Source organism: Lolium perenne, chromosome 3 (assembly GCF_019359855.2).
Source record: "Lolium perenne isolate Kyuss_39 chromosome 3, Kyuss_2.0, whole genome shotgun sequence".
Taxonomy (NCBI): Eukaryota; Viridiplantae; Streptophyta; class Magnoliopsida; order Poales; family Poaceae; genus Lolium; species Lolium perenne.
This window is the reverse complement of record NC_067246.2, coordinates 261,231,311-261,246,856: the sequence shown is the minus strand read 5'-3', so window position 1 is coordinate 261,246,856 and position 15,546 is coordinate 261,231,311. Positions and strand designations below refer to the sequence as shown.

The window sequence follows — 15,546 nt, the reverse complement described above, 5'->3', positions numbered from 1 at the left end:
AGGGACCAGGGCCAGCCGCAGCCCTAAGTTGTTCCCGGCTCTACTGTGTTGCCCGTCGCTGCCCGCCGGTGGGTTTTGACCGCAACAGTAGAAAACATTAACAACTCCATCGAATACAAAGCTATTTTCGTCCCATTCATAATTAAGGAAATTTACCGCCCTTTAGATAACTATGAAAGAACTACCCTTCCTGCTGCAGCACATTCCTGCACATGTTCACAGACATAAAATTACACAACAAATCATAGGAATCTTTTAAAATATATAAAACAAAATGGCAGAAAAACTTACTTCGGATGAAATATGCATATTGGGTTTCTTCTGTTATGCCCTTCTTCTTGGCATGCCCCGCACACCTGCACCCTGCGTTCCTTGTGTCCTAGTGGTCTTCCATTTTTAGTCATCGAAGATTTCTGCGCTTCTTGCCTAGGTGCACCCTTAGTGGACACTTTCAAAGGATCACCAATAACAATATCGCATGGTCCACTAGCATCTTTATTTTCATGCACCGACATGAGGGGACCATATGCTTTACCTTTAGCATACCCCTCTCTTCTAGAAATTATGCCATCAATGGTACTGTTCAGCAGATCATATTCTTCTGAATTGTTTAATGCAATATGCATAGCCTGTGATACCTTAATATTCATCTTGCTGTATTTCATCCGCTCCTCTCGCCTGCACCAACCCCACCCAAACATGTCACCGGTGCGTCTAGCTGGCAACCCTAACCTGGCATTTTTTGTGAATCGTCGTAGAGCACAACATTGTGGAATTTTAGTAAATTTCAAGAAATGCAGCACATGCAGTATGTGCTTGCAAGGGATCCCCTTTCGAATCATCCTTTGACAGCTGCACCTTATAATTTCTGCCTCCTTGGGTCTATATTCCACGTAGAACCTGGTCCTTACATGATTCCTCCATGCCACAATGAAGATGTTTGAGTCTCATGCCTGCATTTTTTCTAAGATCTCTATGGCGCCAATCTTTGAAAGCTCACCTTGAATAATATAGAACACAACAGGAGTGAAGATTTTTGCAGCAGCAACCTCTAGTTCTCTGAAATTAGTAATTGGCACTGGTGTAGTCTGTGAAGCCGTGCAGTCGTCGTGGGCTTCGTTCTCACGGAGACGGACAATTGCATTGTCGTAGTGCATAATCATATCAACAATTGTCATTTCCCCATCTAGGTGCAGGTGTAGACAAGAGTTTAAACTTTCACTCCGCTGGTTACTTTTCATACCCAGCCAGAATCCTTTAGAGAGATACGCTGCAGCCCAAAGTTTCCTCTTGTTGTACATCATCTTCATCCATGTTCTGGTTTTTGGGGATTGCCATTTTCTGTAAAATGCATGCCATCGCTCCTCAAATACTTGCTCTGAGGTGGTGTAATACAGAAGAGTCATGAACTCGTTCAGTGACTTGTTAGGTAGATGCATCTCCATATTTTTTTTCAATGTGGAAGCTGCAGATGCGATGCTACACACCAGAAAATACTTTGCCGATTGCGCCGATCATCGCGGCATCTGCATCCGTGATTACTGCCTTTGGCTTCTGTTGACACATCGCTTTGAGAAAGGTCTTTAGAAGCCAAACATATGTTTGTTCATTCCCGCTTGAAAGGATGGCACACCCAAAAACCGTTGTCCTACGGTGGTTGTTCAAGCCCACAAAAGGAACAAATGGCATCTTATATTTATTCATCTTGTATGTGCTATCAAACACCAGCACATCTCCGTAGTCCTGGTAATCCCTACGTGACTGGGAATCACACCAGAACATGTGCTTCAGACGGCATTTGTCATCAACGTCATATTCATAGAAAAATTCAGGGTCCCTCTTTTTCCTCTTTGCCATAATGTGGATGGCTGTGGTAGCGTCACCGTCGAAAAGCAGCCTCCTCCTCTCCCTAGAGCACATGTTGTACAAATCCTTTCTTGTGAATCCAACACCGGCAAATGAACCGGAGCCTGCAATGAATTTTCTCATAATGAGGTGCTTCCTGACCCCCATGGATCCCAGTGATAATATCTCAGATCTCTGCGCGTCGTTGATCGTCCTATGGGACCGAAGAAACGGAGTCTGACATGGTTCAGCTGGGTCATGGTTATGTTTGTCTCGAAAATCTTCAACAACCCAGAAACCAGTTCTTCCATCAAACTTCACCACCAAACGTGCCTTGTAGCCGCAGCGAGACTCGGGTCTGAGCCTATATACGCGGCCTTCCGTGGTCAGTTGCTTTTTGGGACGTCTGCCTTCTCTGGAACACACAAAACGCCTTAGCCGAATTACTCCAGCATCAAACCGCTTAACCTGGTCCAGCCGGACGCTGAACCCATAATCTTTAGCATATCTGTTGTAGAAAGAAAATGCTGCTGCTTCAGAAATAAAAGTCATCTCTTTTATCATCCAGTATAAATCCCGATTATTATCAGGATATTCATTGCCATTGCTACCTTTCTGTGTTTTCTCAGGCTGACTAGCGCTTGGCGTCGCCTGAAAGTATAAAACGTAGGCATTAATTAAAACTATAAATTTATGTGTTCCAGCTATATGAGACTGATAAAAAGAGATAACAACCTGGCTCATGTCAACAGAATCCTCAGGAACTGATGCACCTTCCACATCATCACTATGGCCCGTGTCCAAGTCAGATTCACCGTAATAGTCGTACTCAAGCTGCGTGTCAAATTGTGCCTGAAATTTATTAATACATCGCGAAATTTAGTAACCGTAAATTTTACAGTTGTCATCATTTCATGCATCATTTTATGTCATTTTATGAGTCACTACACATACCTCACTAGTATTTAGACTGTCTGTGTGTTAACCATGGTTCTCATCATTTTGATCGTCTGTGTGTTCACCATGGTTCTCATCATTATCAAATTCATCGTACGCAATCTGCATAAATTATGATAGGAGGAACCATATATTTGATGATGTTGGACTGCTGGTAATCGAAATGAAAAATAGTGCACCAAGAATATATAGTAATGTGGCTCACATCAAACTCGTCTTCGCTCCAGCCGTCTTCGTGCTGCAAATTTTCCTCCATTTTAGAGTCATCGGAATTATAGTCGACGTACTCGTTTTATTCCTCAATCATATCAGATATAGAGTTCTCCATATTCTGTAGTATTGGGCCATAATTAGAATTGAAAAACCGGCAGAATTGCGTCCCTTACTATGCTAGAAGATGAAGTCATGGGTACCTCTAATTTTAAACCCTAGCGGGGAAGATGCCGAGCCGATGGCGCGCCTTTCCAAGGTCGTCGATCTGCGGGGGCGGCGTGGAGATGCGAAACAACCACCGGCGGCGACGGACGTGCCGGCAACAACCGCCGACGGTCGGGCCGGCAACAACTGCTTGCGTTTTACCTAGCGACGGCGTGGAACAGCTCGATCAGATCTCCAGGGCCGATGAAAACGATGCATGCAATGGGAGCTAATCACGGAGATTAGCTTAGCACGTGGGAACCACCCACGTGGGGTCGTCCGTATAGATACGCCTAGGCCATGTATACCCATACGAGCCTTGTACTGAGCTTGGATATGGATTTCGGCGGGCAGCACAAAAAAACAAATTCGGGACCACCGTACCCCTTCGACGATGAGTCGCGACTTTGCACAGGGTGCGCACCGAAGCACACCTCGTGGAGTACATCACGAAGACCAACTTTCAAAACTACCCCAAGGGTGAGTTTGTGGTGTCTGTTATGGCTGACTTCCTTGGCCACGGCATCTTCAGCTCCGACGGTGACCAGTGGCTTTGGCAGCGCAAGGCCTCCAGCTATGAGTTCAACAAGCGGTCGCTGAGAAACTTCGTGGTCAGCACTGTCCGGTTTGAAGCTGTGGAGCGGTTGCTACCGCTTCTCTCCCGGGCAGAGCTAGATGGCCTGACGCTGGACATGCAGGACGTTCTCGAGCGCTTCGCGTTCGACAACATCTGCTGCATCGCCTTCGATGAAGACCCGGCGTGCCTCACCGAGGTGGGCTTGGGGGCGAATGGGCGTGCAGAGTTCATGCATGCCCTAAACGACGCGCAGATCATCGTCATGGCCCGTTTCATGTCGCCTGTCAAATGGGCATGGCGGATCAAGAAGCTAATCAACATAGAGCCAGAGAGGCGGATGAGCGAGGCGGTTGCGACAATCCACGGCTACGTCAACAGGATTATCCGTGAGCGCAGCGAGAGGGGAGAAGCTGGATTGGCACGCAAGGATGACTTCCTATCGCGCTTTATCTCCAGCGGCGAGCACAGCGACGAGAGCCTCCGTGATGTGGTCACCAACTTCATCCTTGCTGGACGGGACACGACCTCCTCGGCGCTCACTTGGTTCTTCTGGCTGTTGTCAAACCAACATGAGGTGGAGGACAAGATCGTGCACGAGGTATGCACAGTGCGGGCATCCAGCAGGAGCACGGATGCGGCATTCAGCTTTGACGAGCTGCGCGAGATGCACTACCTGCACGCGGCAATCACCGAGTCTATGCATGGAGTACCGACCGGAGCGCTGACTGGACGAGGAGGGTGTGTTCCGGCCAGAGAGCTCGTTCAAGTACCCCATTTTCCACGCTGGGCCAAGGATGTGCCCCGGCAAGGAGATGGCTTACATACAAATGAAGTCCATCGTCGCGTGTTGGAGAGGTTCAGCTTCCAATTCGTCGGAGGCGAGGGGCGGCCAGGGCTTGTATTCTCGGTGACTTTGGGGATGGAGGGCGGCTTGCCGATGCAAGTGAAGAAGAGGGGGCACTAAACCGCTAGGCATGTTACCTTTGCCTACAGGGCTGCTCCACTCTTAATGCTTTGTGGTTTTAATTCTCAGATGAAGTCCATAGTGGCGTGCGTGTTGTAGAGGTTCAGCAGCACGGCACATCCTGGTCTTGTGATGTCGCTGACCTGCCCACAGTTGCTCTGTACTCCACTTCTGTAGTGTTTTTGCTTGGTTCAGCAAATAAATCTTCAATTATTGGACAACTACTTGATGCAATGTTCTGAAGGTATGCAGATCGATACATCACTTACTGGAAAGGTACGAACAAATGGCTTTGCTTGTTCAAATGGCCTACCGAGTTTGATACGCTACGTCAATTGGGAGGGAAAGGGAACAGACACTTCTTATCGGTTATCTTTGTTTCTTCAACTGTCTTCAGGGGTACTACCTGGTTTTGATCATTGGATTGCTGATGAACTTGTGTTCCCAATGGAAGCAGTACCAGTAGTAGAGAAGCAAAGCTAGCTACTGGGAGAAGATGTCACGCCACATGTGAAATCGGTGTGGGTTCAGAATAGCACTCAACAGCAGAGCATCAGATCATTCAGCCTATCATTGCAATAGCGTGACTGCTGGTTGCAGTGTACCACACGTACACCCAAACTAGCTAAATTGTCATGACTCATGAGTTCCTCGTGCGGATGCTGGGGAAAAACTTTGTTACGTAGCACCAAAAGAGGAATCTGTATGGAGCAATTCCGGGCTTGTATGCAAACACAGATTTGAACAATTGTATTTCAGCTCTTCATTTTGCATAAAAGTACTAACCCAACTGGAGTGGAATGGCTATATAAACTAATTTTACTATGGTTCACTTGCATTAACTAGTAATAACAAAAATGATTGCCGAATTCATGCATAAAGTGCTAGGGTGTAGCATGCCTTGACCTACCCGTTTGGAGTATCAATTGAACCATACTATGTAGTACTTATATAAAATTACAAAGTCATGCCTCAGGCATAGCTTTAAAATGCCAAATCCTTTTGTTGCACTTGGATGAATCAGATAGCATATCAACCCTATGCGACTGAAGCAGCATAAAGTATTCAAGAGTATATAAGCTTGTTTTCTTTCAGCAGGAACTATTAATTTGTGTTGGTTTCACTAGTGTTTATTCATGGTTCAGTTGTGTTCAAGTGATTTTCTGGACTGATGGTTCACTTGCAAATGTAGTTTGATTAGTTGCCCGGAATCATATTGACTTCCCATGGACATGCCTGTCATATGGCAAAAACCAAAGACGCAACTTTGAGCACTGCCAGATTTTGCAGTCGCTCAAACTACTCGCATGGCCACAACCATTCCTGATCTGCAAGTGCTCTCAAGTCTAAACTTGGTGAAGCCAAAGCACTGACAGAGCTCAACTTCCTACCGGAGACTAAGTATGGGCATGAATAACTATACCAGATAAATCAAAGAGAAAAGTGGTTATATAACATCAAAGACGCAACAACTCTACTTGAGAATCCCGCTTGCCTTGCTAACTGCCAAGCACCCAACTCACTCCTATAGTTCGGACTTGGCAAGCCTGAGATCTCAGATCACAATGGAGCTCTCCATGGCGTTGGCCCTACCCAAGCTCCTCCTTCTGCTCCTACCTCTACTCTGCTTCCTTTGCTTATGCCGCACCACCAGGAAGCAACCTCGCGCCGACGGGCTCAAGGTTTATCCCATCGTCGGCACACTCCCACACTTCATCAAGAACCAGCACCACCTCCTCGAGTGGTCGGCTGGTGTTATCGCTCGTTGCCCCACACACACCATGGTTTTCAACTTCAAGGGCCTCGGCCTTAATGCCGGCGCCATCACTGCTAATCCAGCCAATGTGGAATACATTGTGAAGAGCAACTTCCAGAACTACCCCAAGGGTGAGTTCGTGTTTTCTGTCATTGAAGACTTGCTGGGTCACGGCATCTTCAACTCAGACGGCGACCAGTGGCTTTCTCAGCGCAAAGCTGCCAGCTACGAGTTTAGCAAACGCTCGCTGAGAAACTTCGTGGTCAGCACCGTCCGGTTTGAAGTCGTCGAGCGGCTGCTGCCGCTGCTCTCCCAGGCAGAGCAAGACGGCCGGACACTCGATGTGCAGGATGTTCTAGAGCGCTTCACGTTCGACAACATCTGCCGTGTCGCCTTCAACGAGGACCCGGCGTGCCTCACCGAGGAGGGCCTTGGGGTGAACGGGCCTGCAAAGTTCATGCGTGCCTTAGATGACGCGCAGAGCATCGTCATGGCCCGGTTGATATCACCGGTCAATTGGGCATGGCGGGTCAAGAAGCTACTCAACATGGAGCCAGAGAGGCGTATGCGCAAGGCGCTCGCAACGATCCATGGCTATGTGGACAGGATTGTCCATGAGCGCAGGGAGAAGGGAGCAGCCGGGCTGGCGCGCGAGGATGACTTCCTGTCGCACTTTGCTTCGAGCGGGGAGCACAGTGAAGAGAGCCTCCGTGACGTGGTCACCAACTTCATCGTAGCTGGGCGAGACACGACCTCCTCGGCACTCACTTGGTTCTTCTGGATGATATCTGGTCGGCACGAGGTGGAGGATAAGATCGTGCATGATATCTGCAGCGCGCGGGCATCCAGTGGGAGCGAGGATGCGGCGTTCAGTTTCGACGAGCTGGGCAAGATGCAATACCTCCATGCTGCGATCACAGAATCCATGCGGCTATACCCGCCCGTGGCCATGGACTCCCGCTGCTGCCAGCACGATGACATCCTGCCAGATGGCACATTCGTGGGAAAAGGTTGGCAGGTCTCCTACAGCTCGTACGCCATGGCGCGGTTAGAGGAGATATGGGGCAAGGACTGCGCGGAGTTTAGGCCAGAGCGTTGGCTCGACGAGGAGGGTGCATTTCGGCCGGTGAGCCCGTTCAAGTACACTATCTTCCATGCTGGCCCAAGGATGTGCCTCGGCAAGGAGATGGCCTACATACAAATGAAGTCCATCGTTGCATGCGTACTCGAGAGGTTCAGATTCCAGCACATTGGTGGCGACAGGCGGCCGGGCCTTGTGTTTTCGCTGACGTTGCGAATGGAAGGTGGCTTGCCGATGCAAGTGAAGAAGAGGGATTACTAAACAGCTAGCATGTTCCATTTCCCTACAAGTTGTTCCTCTATCCTGCCTTCTGGTTTTAGTCCTAGATTTTATGGTTCTAGCTAGTTTTGACGCACCAGATTCAGGTAGTCTATAAATTCACTAGATAACACAACAAAAAACAAGGAGGTCCTAAAAGAGGACAGAAAAGGTGATGAATATATTCCAACGACTACTTTAAGTGCTCCTCCAAAGATGCAAGTGTTTCCAAAACTATTAAGATGTAGGTATGCACTAACACCGCACGAAAATGCTTGGTTGTTATATAGCATTCAGGTCCTACAAAGTTACAGAATTTAGCGAAAAATAAAATATGATCTCATTCTCACACAACAATATAATATTCATGACCGCCACAACCAGAGGGGATAAACTGCACATGTGAAATGTATTTCAGATATCAAGGTATCAACGGAAACAACAGGGAAAGGATGTTCAGCAACTGCTGTTACAGATGAACATGCATGGCTGAGAACATGGGATGCAAAAAAGGAGTAAAACTTACAGCTTGCCTACAGAGCGCCTCAAAGTGCAGAGCACTCAAAACTTTGTCCCAGTGGGTGAGTTTGTTTTTGTGCAGAGAATCTTCCTTCCTCTGTCACGTCTACGCTTCAGGACCTTTCTTCCAGCGGTAGTCCGCATACGCCTTCGGAAACCATGCACACGGGCAAGTGACTTCCTAGATCTTGACCTCTTGGTCAGGCAGAGGGCAGCCTTTCCAGCTCTAATCTGCAGGCCACGAGGTCTTCGTGTTGTTAATCTGTTGTAGCTGAACTCAATCCCCAAAGATGAACCTGACATAGATAGTGTAAAAATATCAGAATACAATCTCGCAAAAAGAAAAATCAGAATACCAAAGTCAGTATTAGGTCACCTACACTAGTATTTGACACACCAAACCCTTTTTCGTGAACACGCATGAGGTCTCATGGTCATTGCAGTAAGGATAATTGATTATTGGATAAATTTACTAACGATCAAAAAAGATTGTTTGTTTTTCTGAGTCTAGATTGTTGAGGTTTTCCGTTCATTGTTTACCTCTTTTGGACGATCCATTTCATTATATCAGTCAATTGTTCAGCCGTGTGCAGTTCCTCAAACTTGAGTCCTAGCTAAGAAAACATGAACTACAGTTATATCTAAATGTTCTGTGAGATTTCTCAATGTCTACCTGATCATAGCTTCAAGACCTCAAATTTCAGATGCATTGACTAGTTGCGTCAAGTTACTTCCTAAAACTTGAGTTCTTGTTAAGAAAACATGATTTTCAGTTATACTTGTTTGTGAGATTTTGCGGTGTCTGTATATTCAGGCTTTAGGCTCTGGAATTCAGATGCACTGACACTGGAAATTGTAGGGCACGGAGGGAAAAACTAAACCTTCAGCAATGGCCATTTTCCTAATTTTGAAAATTTGTACCCACTCAAACTAATTCTTTGAAACTGAACATTGCAACTGTCATGTTTGGACACGAAAATACAAATTGGGTCTATAAGTTGAAAATCGTGTGCACAACTTGTCCGCTTGGAGCTACGTAATAAATAAAGGGTCCATTATACATCCCAGACATTGTTGATCTCATCGCGCCATGTCAATCAAACAACAGGTACCACAATGGTGGAATTTAGGATTTTTGAGACAAAATGCTGGATAAACCTGTCCGCGTAATTTTCCCCTCAACCCTCACCGAACAGAACTAGCCCAACAATACCGAGAAATCAACCACAGGAGGAGTTTCCCTCACCGGCGAACGATGAGGCGGACCTGAAGGCTAGCGATGCCGAGACCACAGCCGAGAGCGACGAGGTGGATGCGGAGGAGGTGGAGGTGGACGAGACGAATGAGCTCCGGAGAAATGGGGAGGCGGAGGCACCCATAGGGGCAGCCTTGCGAGGTCGGAGACCGCCGCCGATAACCGCCGCCGAGATCCTCCCGGAGTGGTGGGAGAGGGACGCCATTGGAGAGGCCAGGGCAAGGGCCATTTTTTGTGCAGTCAGAGTGCGGGCTAGCCTCTCACACTCGACGCCTTTATCGTATCCATTACTGATGAGATGTTTGATCCTTGTGGGCCTCTTTTTGAGTAGCTAACGTTTAGTTGAGCGCATCTGTTGGCCTGCTCGTTAGCTCCGGCCTATATATATATACAGCCCGTTAGAATATGGGGTAGTATAGGAATGTGAATTGGAACCTTTTTAAAAAAAGTGAATTGGGACAAGGTCTATATCAAACTTCACTCTTGAAGACTTGATGAGCGTTGACACCAATGAGGGAAGTCATGTTGGAATTGAAATTTGAAAAATGCCAGCGGAGATTGGAAATAGGAAAACGGGCATTGGGCGACGGAAGGAGGAATAGAAAATTGTAGAACAAGAAGATCGCGTGTAGCTATGCATAAGTTTTACATGCCCTACTGAGCTAAGAACTAGCAAACACAAATAAAGAGCTTTCTCTATTCTTGCGGGATAATGTCTCCACAATATCCATAAAAATATCTTTAGTAATCCTGCATCTAAGATCTATTTTATAGCATGAGTTTAGAAATCAAGGAGGTTTTAGGACGAAGTATCTCACTTGGCGCTCGGCCTTTGTTGCTTAATGGAACAATTATATCATGCTTGTATATGGTAAGAATTCCACTATTCTCTTGACGGGGGTATTCAATCCACAAAGGAACCTTGACATTGTGTGCTCATATTTCTCTTAAACATTGGATCTCATCATGGGCATGTGCATTTTCTTGTAGTATTCTTCAACGAACTTGAAGCTTTGGGTCAATTTAGTGACCCGTTGAAGAGGCCACGCTTGTGATGGGAGGGAACAAAGTGGATATGCAATGAGATCTAGGAGGTCTTGATCACACTTTGCATGTACTTCTTCCCACCACACACTTGCATAGTCTTCAAATTAAGTGATACCATAGCTAGCTTCTTTGAATTTGAGTAGTTGTGGATGCGGAAGATCTTGTCAACCTTGAGGACCCATGATAGGTAAGCTTCGGGTCTTCTTCTCCCTAGAATTTGGGCATTGTAAACTTGATATTCCTAAAGATTTCTTCATCGTCATGGTTGTTACGTAGATGATGGGGTCTTGCTGCACTTTGATCCTCATTATGGTGGTGAGGTGGAGTTTGTTTATTGGCATCCTCATTTTCACGGTTGTTTGGGCGATGGCCCTTGATCATCTCTATTGTTGACTTGTTGTTTATATTTGGTGGAGGAGGAGGTCTTCCATGACCTTGTTCTACATTGTTGCGCCGAGGATGAGGTCTCACACTACCTTCGTTTGGTGCTCGACGATGGCATCCACGAGGATTGTCATCACGTTCTCAGTTTCTTCTATGGTGGGCATCACCATTGCCATGACTCACTTGGTTCACCTTCCGATTCTCGACAGGGTCGATGATTGAAGGGGTTGTGGCGCCTATTGTCATTGTCGTTCGTTCTTGCTTCATCATCTTGAGAGCTTCAACATTGATAATTTGGTGTTCATGATTTTCTTGATGTTGTTGCTCTTCATTGTGATGTTTCATTCTAGTGTGTGCCATATTTGCTTGACGTTGGGATTCTTGTTCATGAAGTAGTTCTTTCTTTTGTTGAAGATGAACTTGTTCAAGGCGAAGACGTTCTTGTCCACTTCTTGAGCTTGGCGGTGACAAGTTTGATCATTAGACATGCTTATACAACAAAAACTAGAACTATGTTGTGGGAAGTTAGAAAATTATCGGGTAGGTCAAAAATTGCAACAAAATTGGATGGGTGTATTAAGTCAAAGAAACAACCATTTTCACACATGCAAAAGTTTAAGACTCTATATGGTGTTATGTATGGGTGTGGAAAGCCAAATGAAAAAAAATGTTTATTGTCAAAAGTGGGTAAGAACCAAAAGTAATGTGTCAAAAGTGGTGATTAAAGTTACGAAAACAAAACAACACACACAAGAAGATAAATGGGGTTTGCACGACCAAGGACAATGAGCTAGCTAGTAACCAAAATTAACATAACGAAGTCTAAAGCTAGATGGCAGGCTTAGATGGTCATGCGAGAGCAATATCTGAGGCCATGTGCGAAACTCTAAAATGGAGTCCTATTTCACTAGAAATTCGAAGATTATATAATGTATATGTCATAATATCTTACAAAGCAATTGGATAAGTTATAAATCATACCTATTTAACTCTATATTGCATAATGTTTATTTGAACATACTTTTTGCAGTGTTCTTAGAAATGAAATCTTCAATATCCTCATAATTAATTCTTTATTTTTTCTTTTCTCTTACGCTTTTAGGAGCCAGATTGATGCTTTCCCAAGATGACCGTATTTTGATTCTTCAAACACTAGTAACAAAAAACATGAATACAACAAAATTTAACGGATGAGGCATTATCAGTAAATTGAAGTATTAACAGAGGAGGTGAGAACCAAAATTGGTCGGGGTTGAACTATACCTAGAGCGTTGCTAGGGCGGAGGAAAAAGAGGGATGAGGGATGAATGTACCTAGCAGGGGTTGCATTGATGTTTTTGTTCCATTGATCCAGTTTTGGCGATCGGCTGATAATCACAATCAACGAGAAGAAGAACGGGGCGTCACCATCGGCTTCTCTGTCAGAAGATGAACTGACACCTCGTGTCAATCAAGCTCTAGCGCTGATGCTATGTTTTTAAGACTATCGCGTCGATATTTCTTGTTGGGAATATGGGGCCTCCTAATTGTTCAAAAACATGCACTTGGTCACCTACGAGCTCTCATTTCCCCCCTCTCCCCTCTCACCCCTCTACAGTACCTTGAGAGTCCCTGAGATCTCGCCGGCTCCTCTCCCTCTCCCCTCTGGCGGCTCTGCCGGCCGAAGGCATTGGGGGAGAGGAGGTCGGCCTTCTGTTTATAATAGTCTAGGTTTTCGTCGCAGGTTGCCGGTCTGGCGTCATGCCGTGTATCTGGAGGGTCTGGTGGTCGGAGCTAGCGAGCAGCTCGGGCCGGCCAGTGGCGGAGTTTTGTCCTCTCTGTGCTGCTCCGGTGGTCGGAGGGAATAGCAGTGGAGGAGATCTCTTCTACACCTCCAACCAATAAGCTCGGTGGAGCTCGATTTCGATCCGATCTTGCCGGATCTGGCCGCCATGGTGGAGGCCAGAGCTCGGTGACGGCTAGATCTCGAGCTCCGGGGTTCGTTGAAGCTTCTTCCGGCGAAGGATCTAAGCAACGGCTTCTTGGTGCCGCTGCTTCAACTGGCCAAAGGGGCCCCTTCGCACCGCGGAGCTCCCGGCTCCTGCGGCTCTTCTTCCTCCTGCCAGTGAGCCAGTTTGGAGGATCTTCATCAACCTCACCGCGGCGTTCATCGGCGATCTTGCCCCAAGTGGTGTAATCCCCGGCGGCATGGTCGACGGCTGCGGCATCGAGGACAAGCACCGTCGGTGGAGGAGGACCGGATCGCGTTCTGCTTTTCTGTTCGAGGTCCTATTAGCAAAAAAACAAGGACTATGCTGCAATTTCAGTTTTTCTTCTGTTCCTTGATGTAATTTTATCCCACCGCTATAAACGAAGCTTCTAGGGCCTCCAGGCCCTACCCCTGTTCAAAAAAAAATGTTCAAAAACGGTCGACCAATGCTGGTATGTTCGATCATATCCAGGTAAGACACATATGGCTGGCAAGGCCCAGGCAAAGGGCGAATTTTTTCCCGATGTGGCCACGGTCGAAACCACGGTGGAAGGTCTTCTAAAAAAAATCGATGCAGCCTTGTGTATCTATATAGGCCTAAATTTAAGGCCCCTCAAAATTTGGGGCCATGTGCGGCCGTACAGGGCTGATACGTCTCAAACGTATCTATAATTTCTTATGTTCCATGCTACTTTATTGATGATACTCACATGTTTTATACACATTATATGTCATATTTATGCGTTTTCCGGAATTAACCTATTGACGAGATGCCGAAGTGCCGGTTCTCGTCATTGTTTTTGGTTTCAGAAATCCTAGTAAGGAAATATTCTCGGAATCGGACGAAATCAACGCCCAGCATCTTATAATTCCACGAAGCTTCCAGAACACCCGAGAGCCACCAGAGGGGAGCCCTGGGGGGGCCCACACATGGTGGCGGCGCGGCCAAGAAGCCAGGCGCGTCGCCCTACTGTGTGGTGGCCCCGTCAGCCTTCCGACTCCGCCTCTTCGCCTATTTAAAGGTCCCTGACATAAATCTTCGATACGGAAAATCCACGGTACGAGAAACCTTCCAGAGCCGCCGCCATCGCGAAGCCAAGATCTGGGGGACAGGAGTCTCTGTTCCGGCACGCCGCCGGGACGGGGAAGTGCCCCCGGAAGGCATCTCCATCGACACCACCGCCATCTTCATCAACGCTGATGTCTCCCATGAGGAGGGAGTAGTTCTCCATCGAGGCTAAGGGCTGTACCGGTAGCTATGTGGTTAATCTCTCTCCTATGTACTTCAATACAATGATCTCATGAGCTGCCTACATGATTGAGATTCATATGAGTTTTGTATCACTATTCATCTATGTGTTACTCTAGTGATGTTATTAAAGTACTCTATTCCTCCTCCATGGTGTAACGGTGACAGTGTGTGCATCATGTAGTACTTGGCGTAGGCTATGATTGTAATATCTTGTAGATTATGAAGTTAATTATTGCTATGATAGTATTGATGTGATCTATTCCTCCTTCATAGTGTGATGGTGACAGTGTGCATGCTATGTTAGTACTTGGTGTAATTGCAATGATCTATCATGCACTCTAAGGTTATTTAAATATGAACATCGAATGTTGTGGAGCTTGTTAACTCCGGCATTGAGGTGCTCTTGTAGCCCTACGCAATTAGTGGTGTTCATCATCCAACAAAAGAGTGTAGAGTGGTTTTATTATGTGATCAATGTTGAGAGTGTCCACTAGTGAAAGTATGATCCCTAGGCCTTGTTTCTAAACATCGAAACTCCGTTTATTTACTATTCTGTTGCATGTTTACTCGCTGCCATATTTTATTCAGATTGCTATTACCACTCATATACATCTATACTACTTGTATTTCACTATCTCTTCGCCGAACTAGTGCACCTATACATCTGACAAGTGTATTAGGTGTGTTGGGGACACAAGAGACTTCTTGTATCGTGATTGCAGGGTTGCTTGAGAGGGATATCTTTGACCTCTTCCTCCCTGAGTTCGATAAACCTTGGGTGATCCACTTAAGGGAAAACTTGTTGCTGTTCTACAAACCTCTGCTCTTGGAGGCCCAACACTGTCTACAGGAAAAGGAGTGTGCGTAGACATCAAGCACTTTTCTGGCGCCGTTGCCGGGGAGGTAAGGTAAAAGGTATTCACATCCTCCGACTACTAAGCTGTTTCTTAGCACTGTTGCCGGTGTGTGAGTGCTCGAAGCTATTTCCTTTAGATCCTGCAATTGCATCTTTTTGTTTCTTGTTTACACTAGTAAGGCATAATGGAAAACAACAAAAATATGAGAGATCTTTATGAACTTTATCTTGAATTAGGACATGATGTGTTTGAAGAGAGAATTAAAAAACCCATGGAACTTTATATGCATGCTAACGGGAATGTTATTAATATGAATGCTTTGAACACCATTGTTGCTAATGCTATGGAAAATTCTAAGCTTGGGGAAGCTGGTTTTGATGGGCATGATATTTTTAGTCCCCCAAGCAT

The 15,546-nt window shown here is 46.2% G+C and overlaps 3 protein-coding genes and 1 pseudogene across 3 annotated transcripts; 2 read left to right on the top strand and 2 right to left on the bottom strand.

Moving 5' to 3' along the window:
- Window positions 1-693: 693 nt before the first annotated feature.
- LOC127344166 (cytochrome P450 CYP94D108-like) lies at window positions 694-5,559 on the top strand (annotated as a pseudogene).
- Window positions 1,480-3,058, bottom strand: LOC127339965 (protein FAR1-RELATED SEQUENCE 5-like). Its single transcript, XM_071827518.1, has 3 exons — window positions 3,008-3,058; window positions 2,581-2,697; window positions 1,480-2,496 (listed from the first exon to the last, which is right to left on the bottom strand). The coding sequence occupies exons 1-3, from the start codon at window positions 3,056-3,058 to the stop codon at window positions 1,480-1,482; spliced, it is 1,185 nt and encodes a 394-aa protein (XP_071683619.1).
- On the top strand, window positions 5,557-8,126 carry LOC127344165 (cytochrome P450 CYP94D108-like). The gene has a single exon (XM_051370385.2). The coding sequence runs from the start codon at window positions 6,326-6,328 to the stop codon at window positions 7,856-7,858; it is 1,533 nt and encodes a 510-aa protein (XP_051226345.1). The 5' UTR covers window positions 5,557-6,325; the 3' UTR covers window positions 7,859-8,126.
- A 119-nt stretch (window positions 8,127-8,245) lies between these two features.
- LOC127344167 (large ribosomal subunit protein bL34c) lies at window positions 8,246-9,889 on the bottom strand. The gene is made up of 2 exons (XM_051370386.1): window positions 9,621-9,889; window positions 8,246-8,670 (listed from the first exon to the last, which is right to left on the bottom strand). Exons 1-2 carry the CDS (start codon window positions 9,856-9,858, stop codon window positions 8,417-8,419), a joined length of 492 nt encoding a protein of 163 aa, XP_051226346.1. The 5' UTR covers window positions 9,859-9,889; the 3' UTR covers window positions 8,246-8,416.
- Between the last annotated feature and the right edge of the window lie 5,657 nt (window positions 9,890-15,546).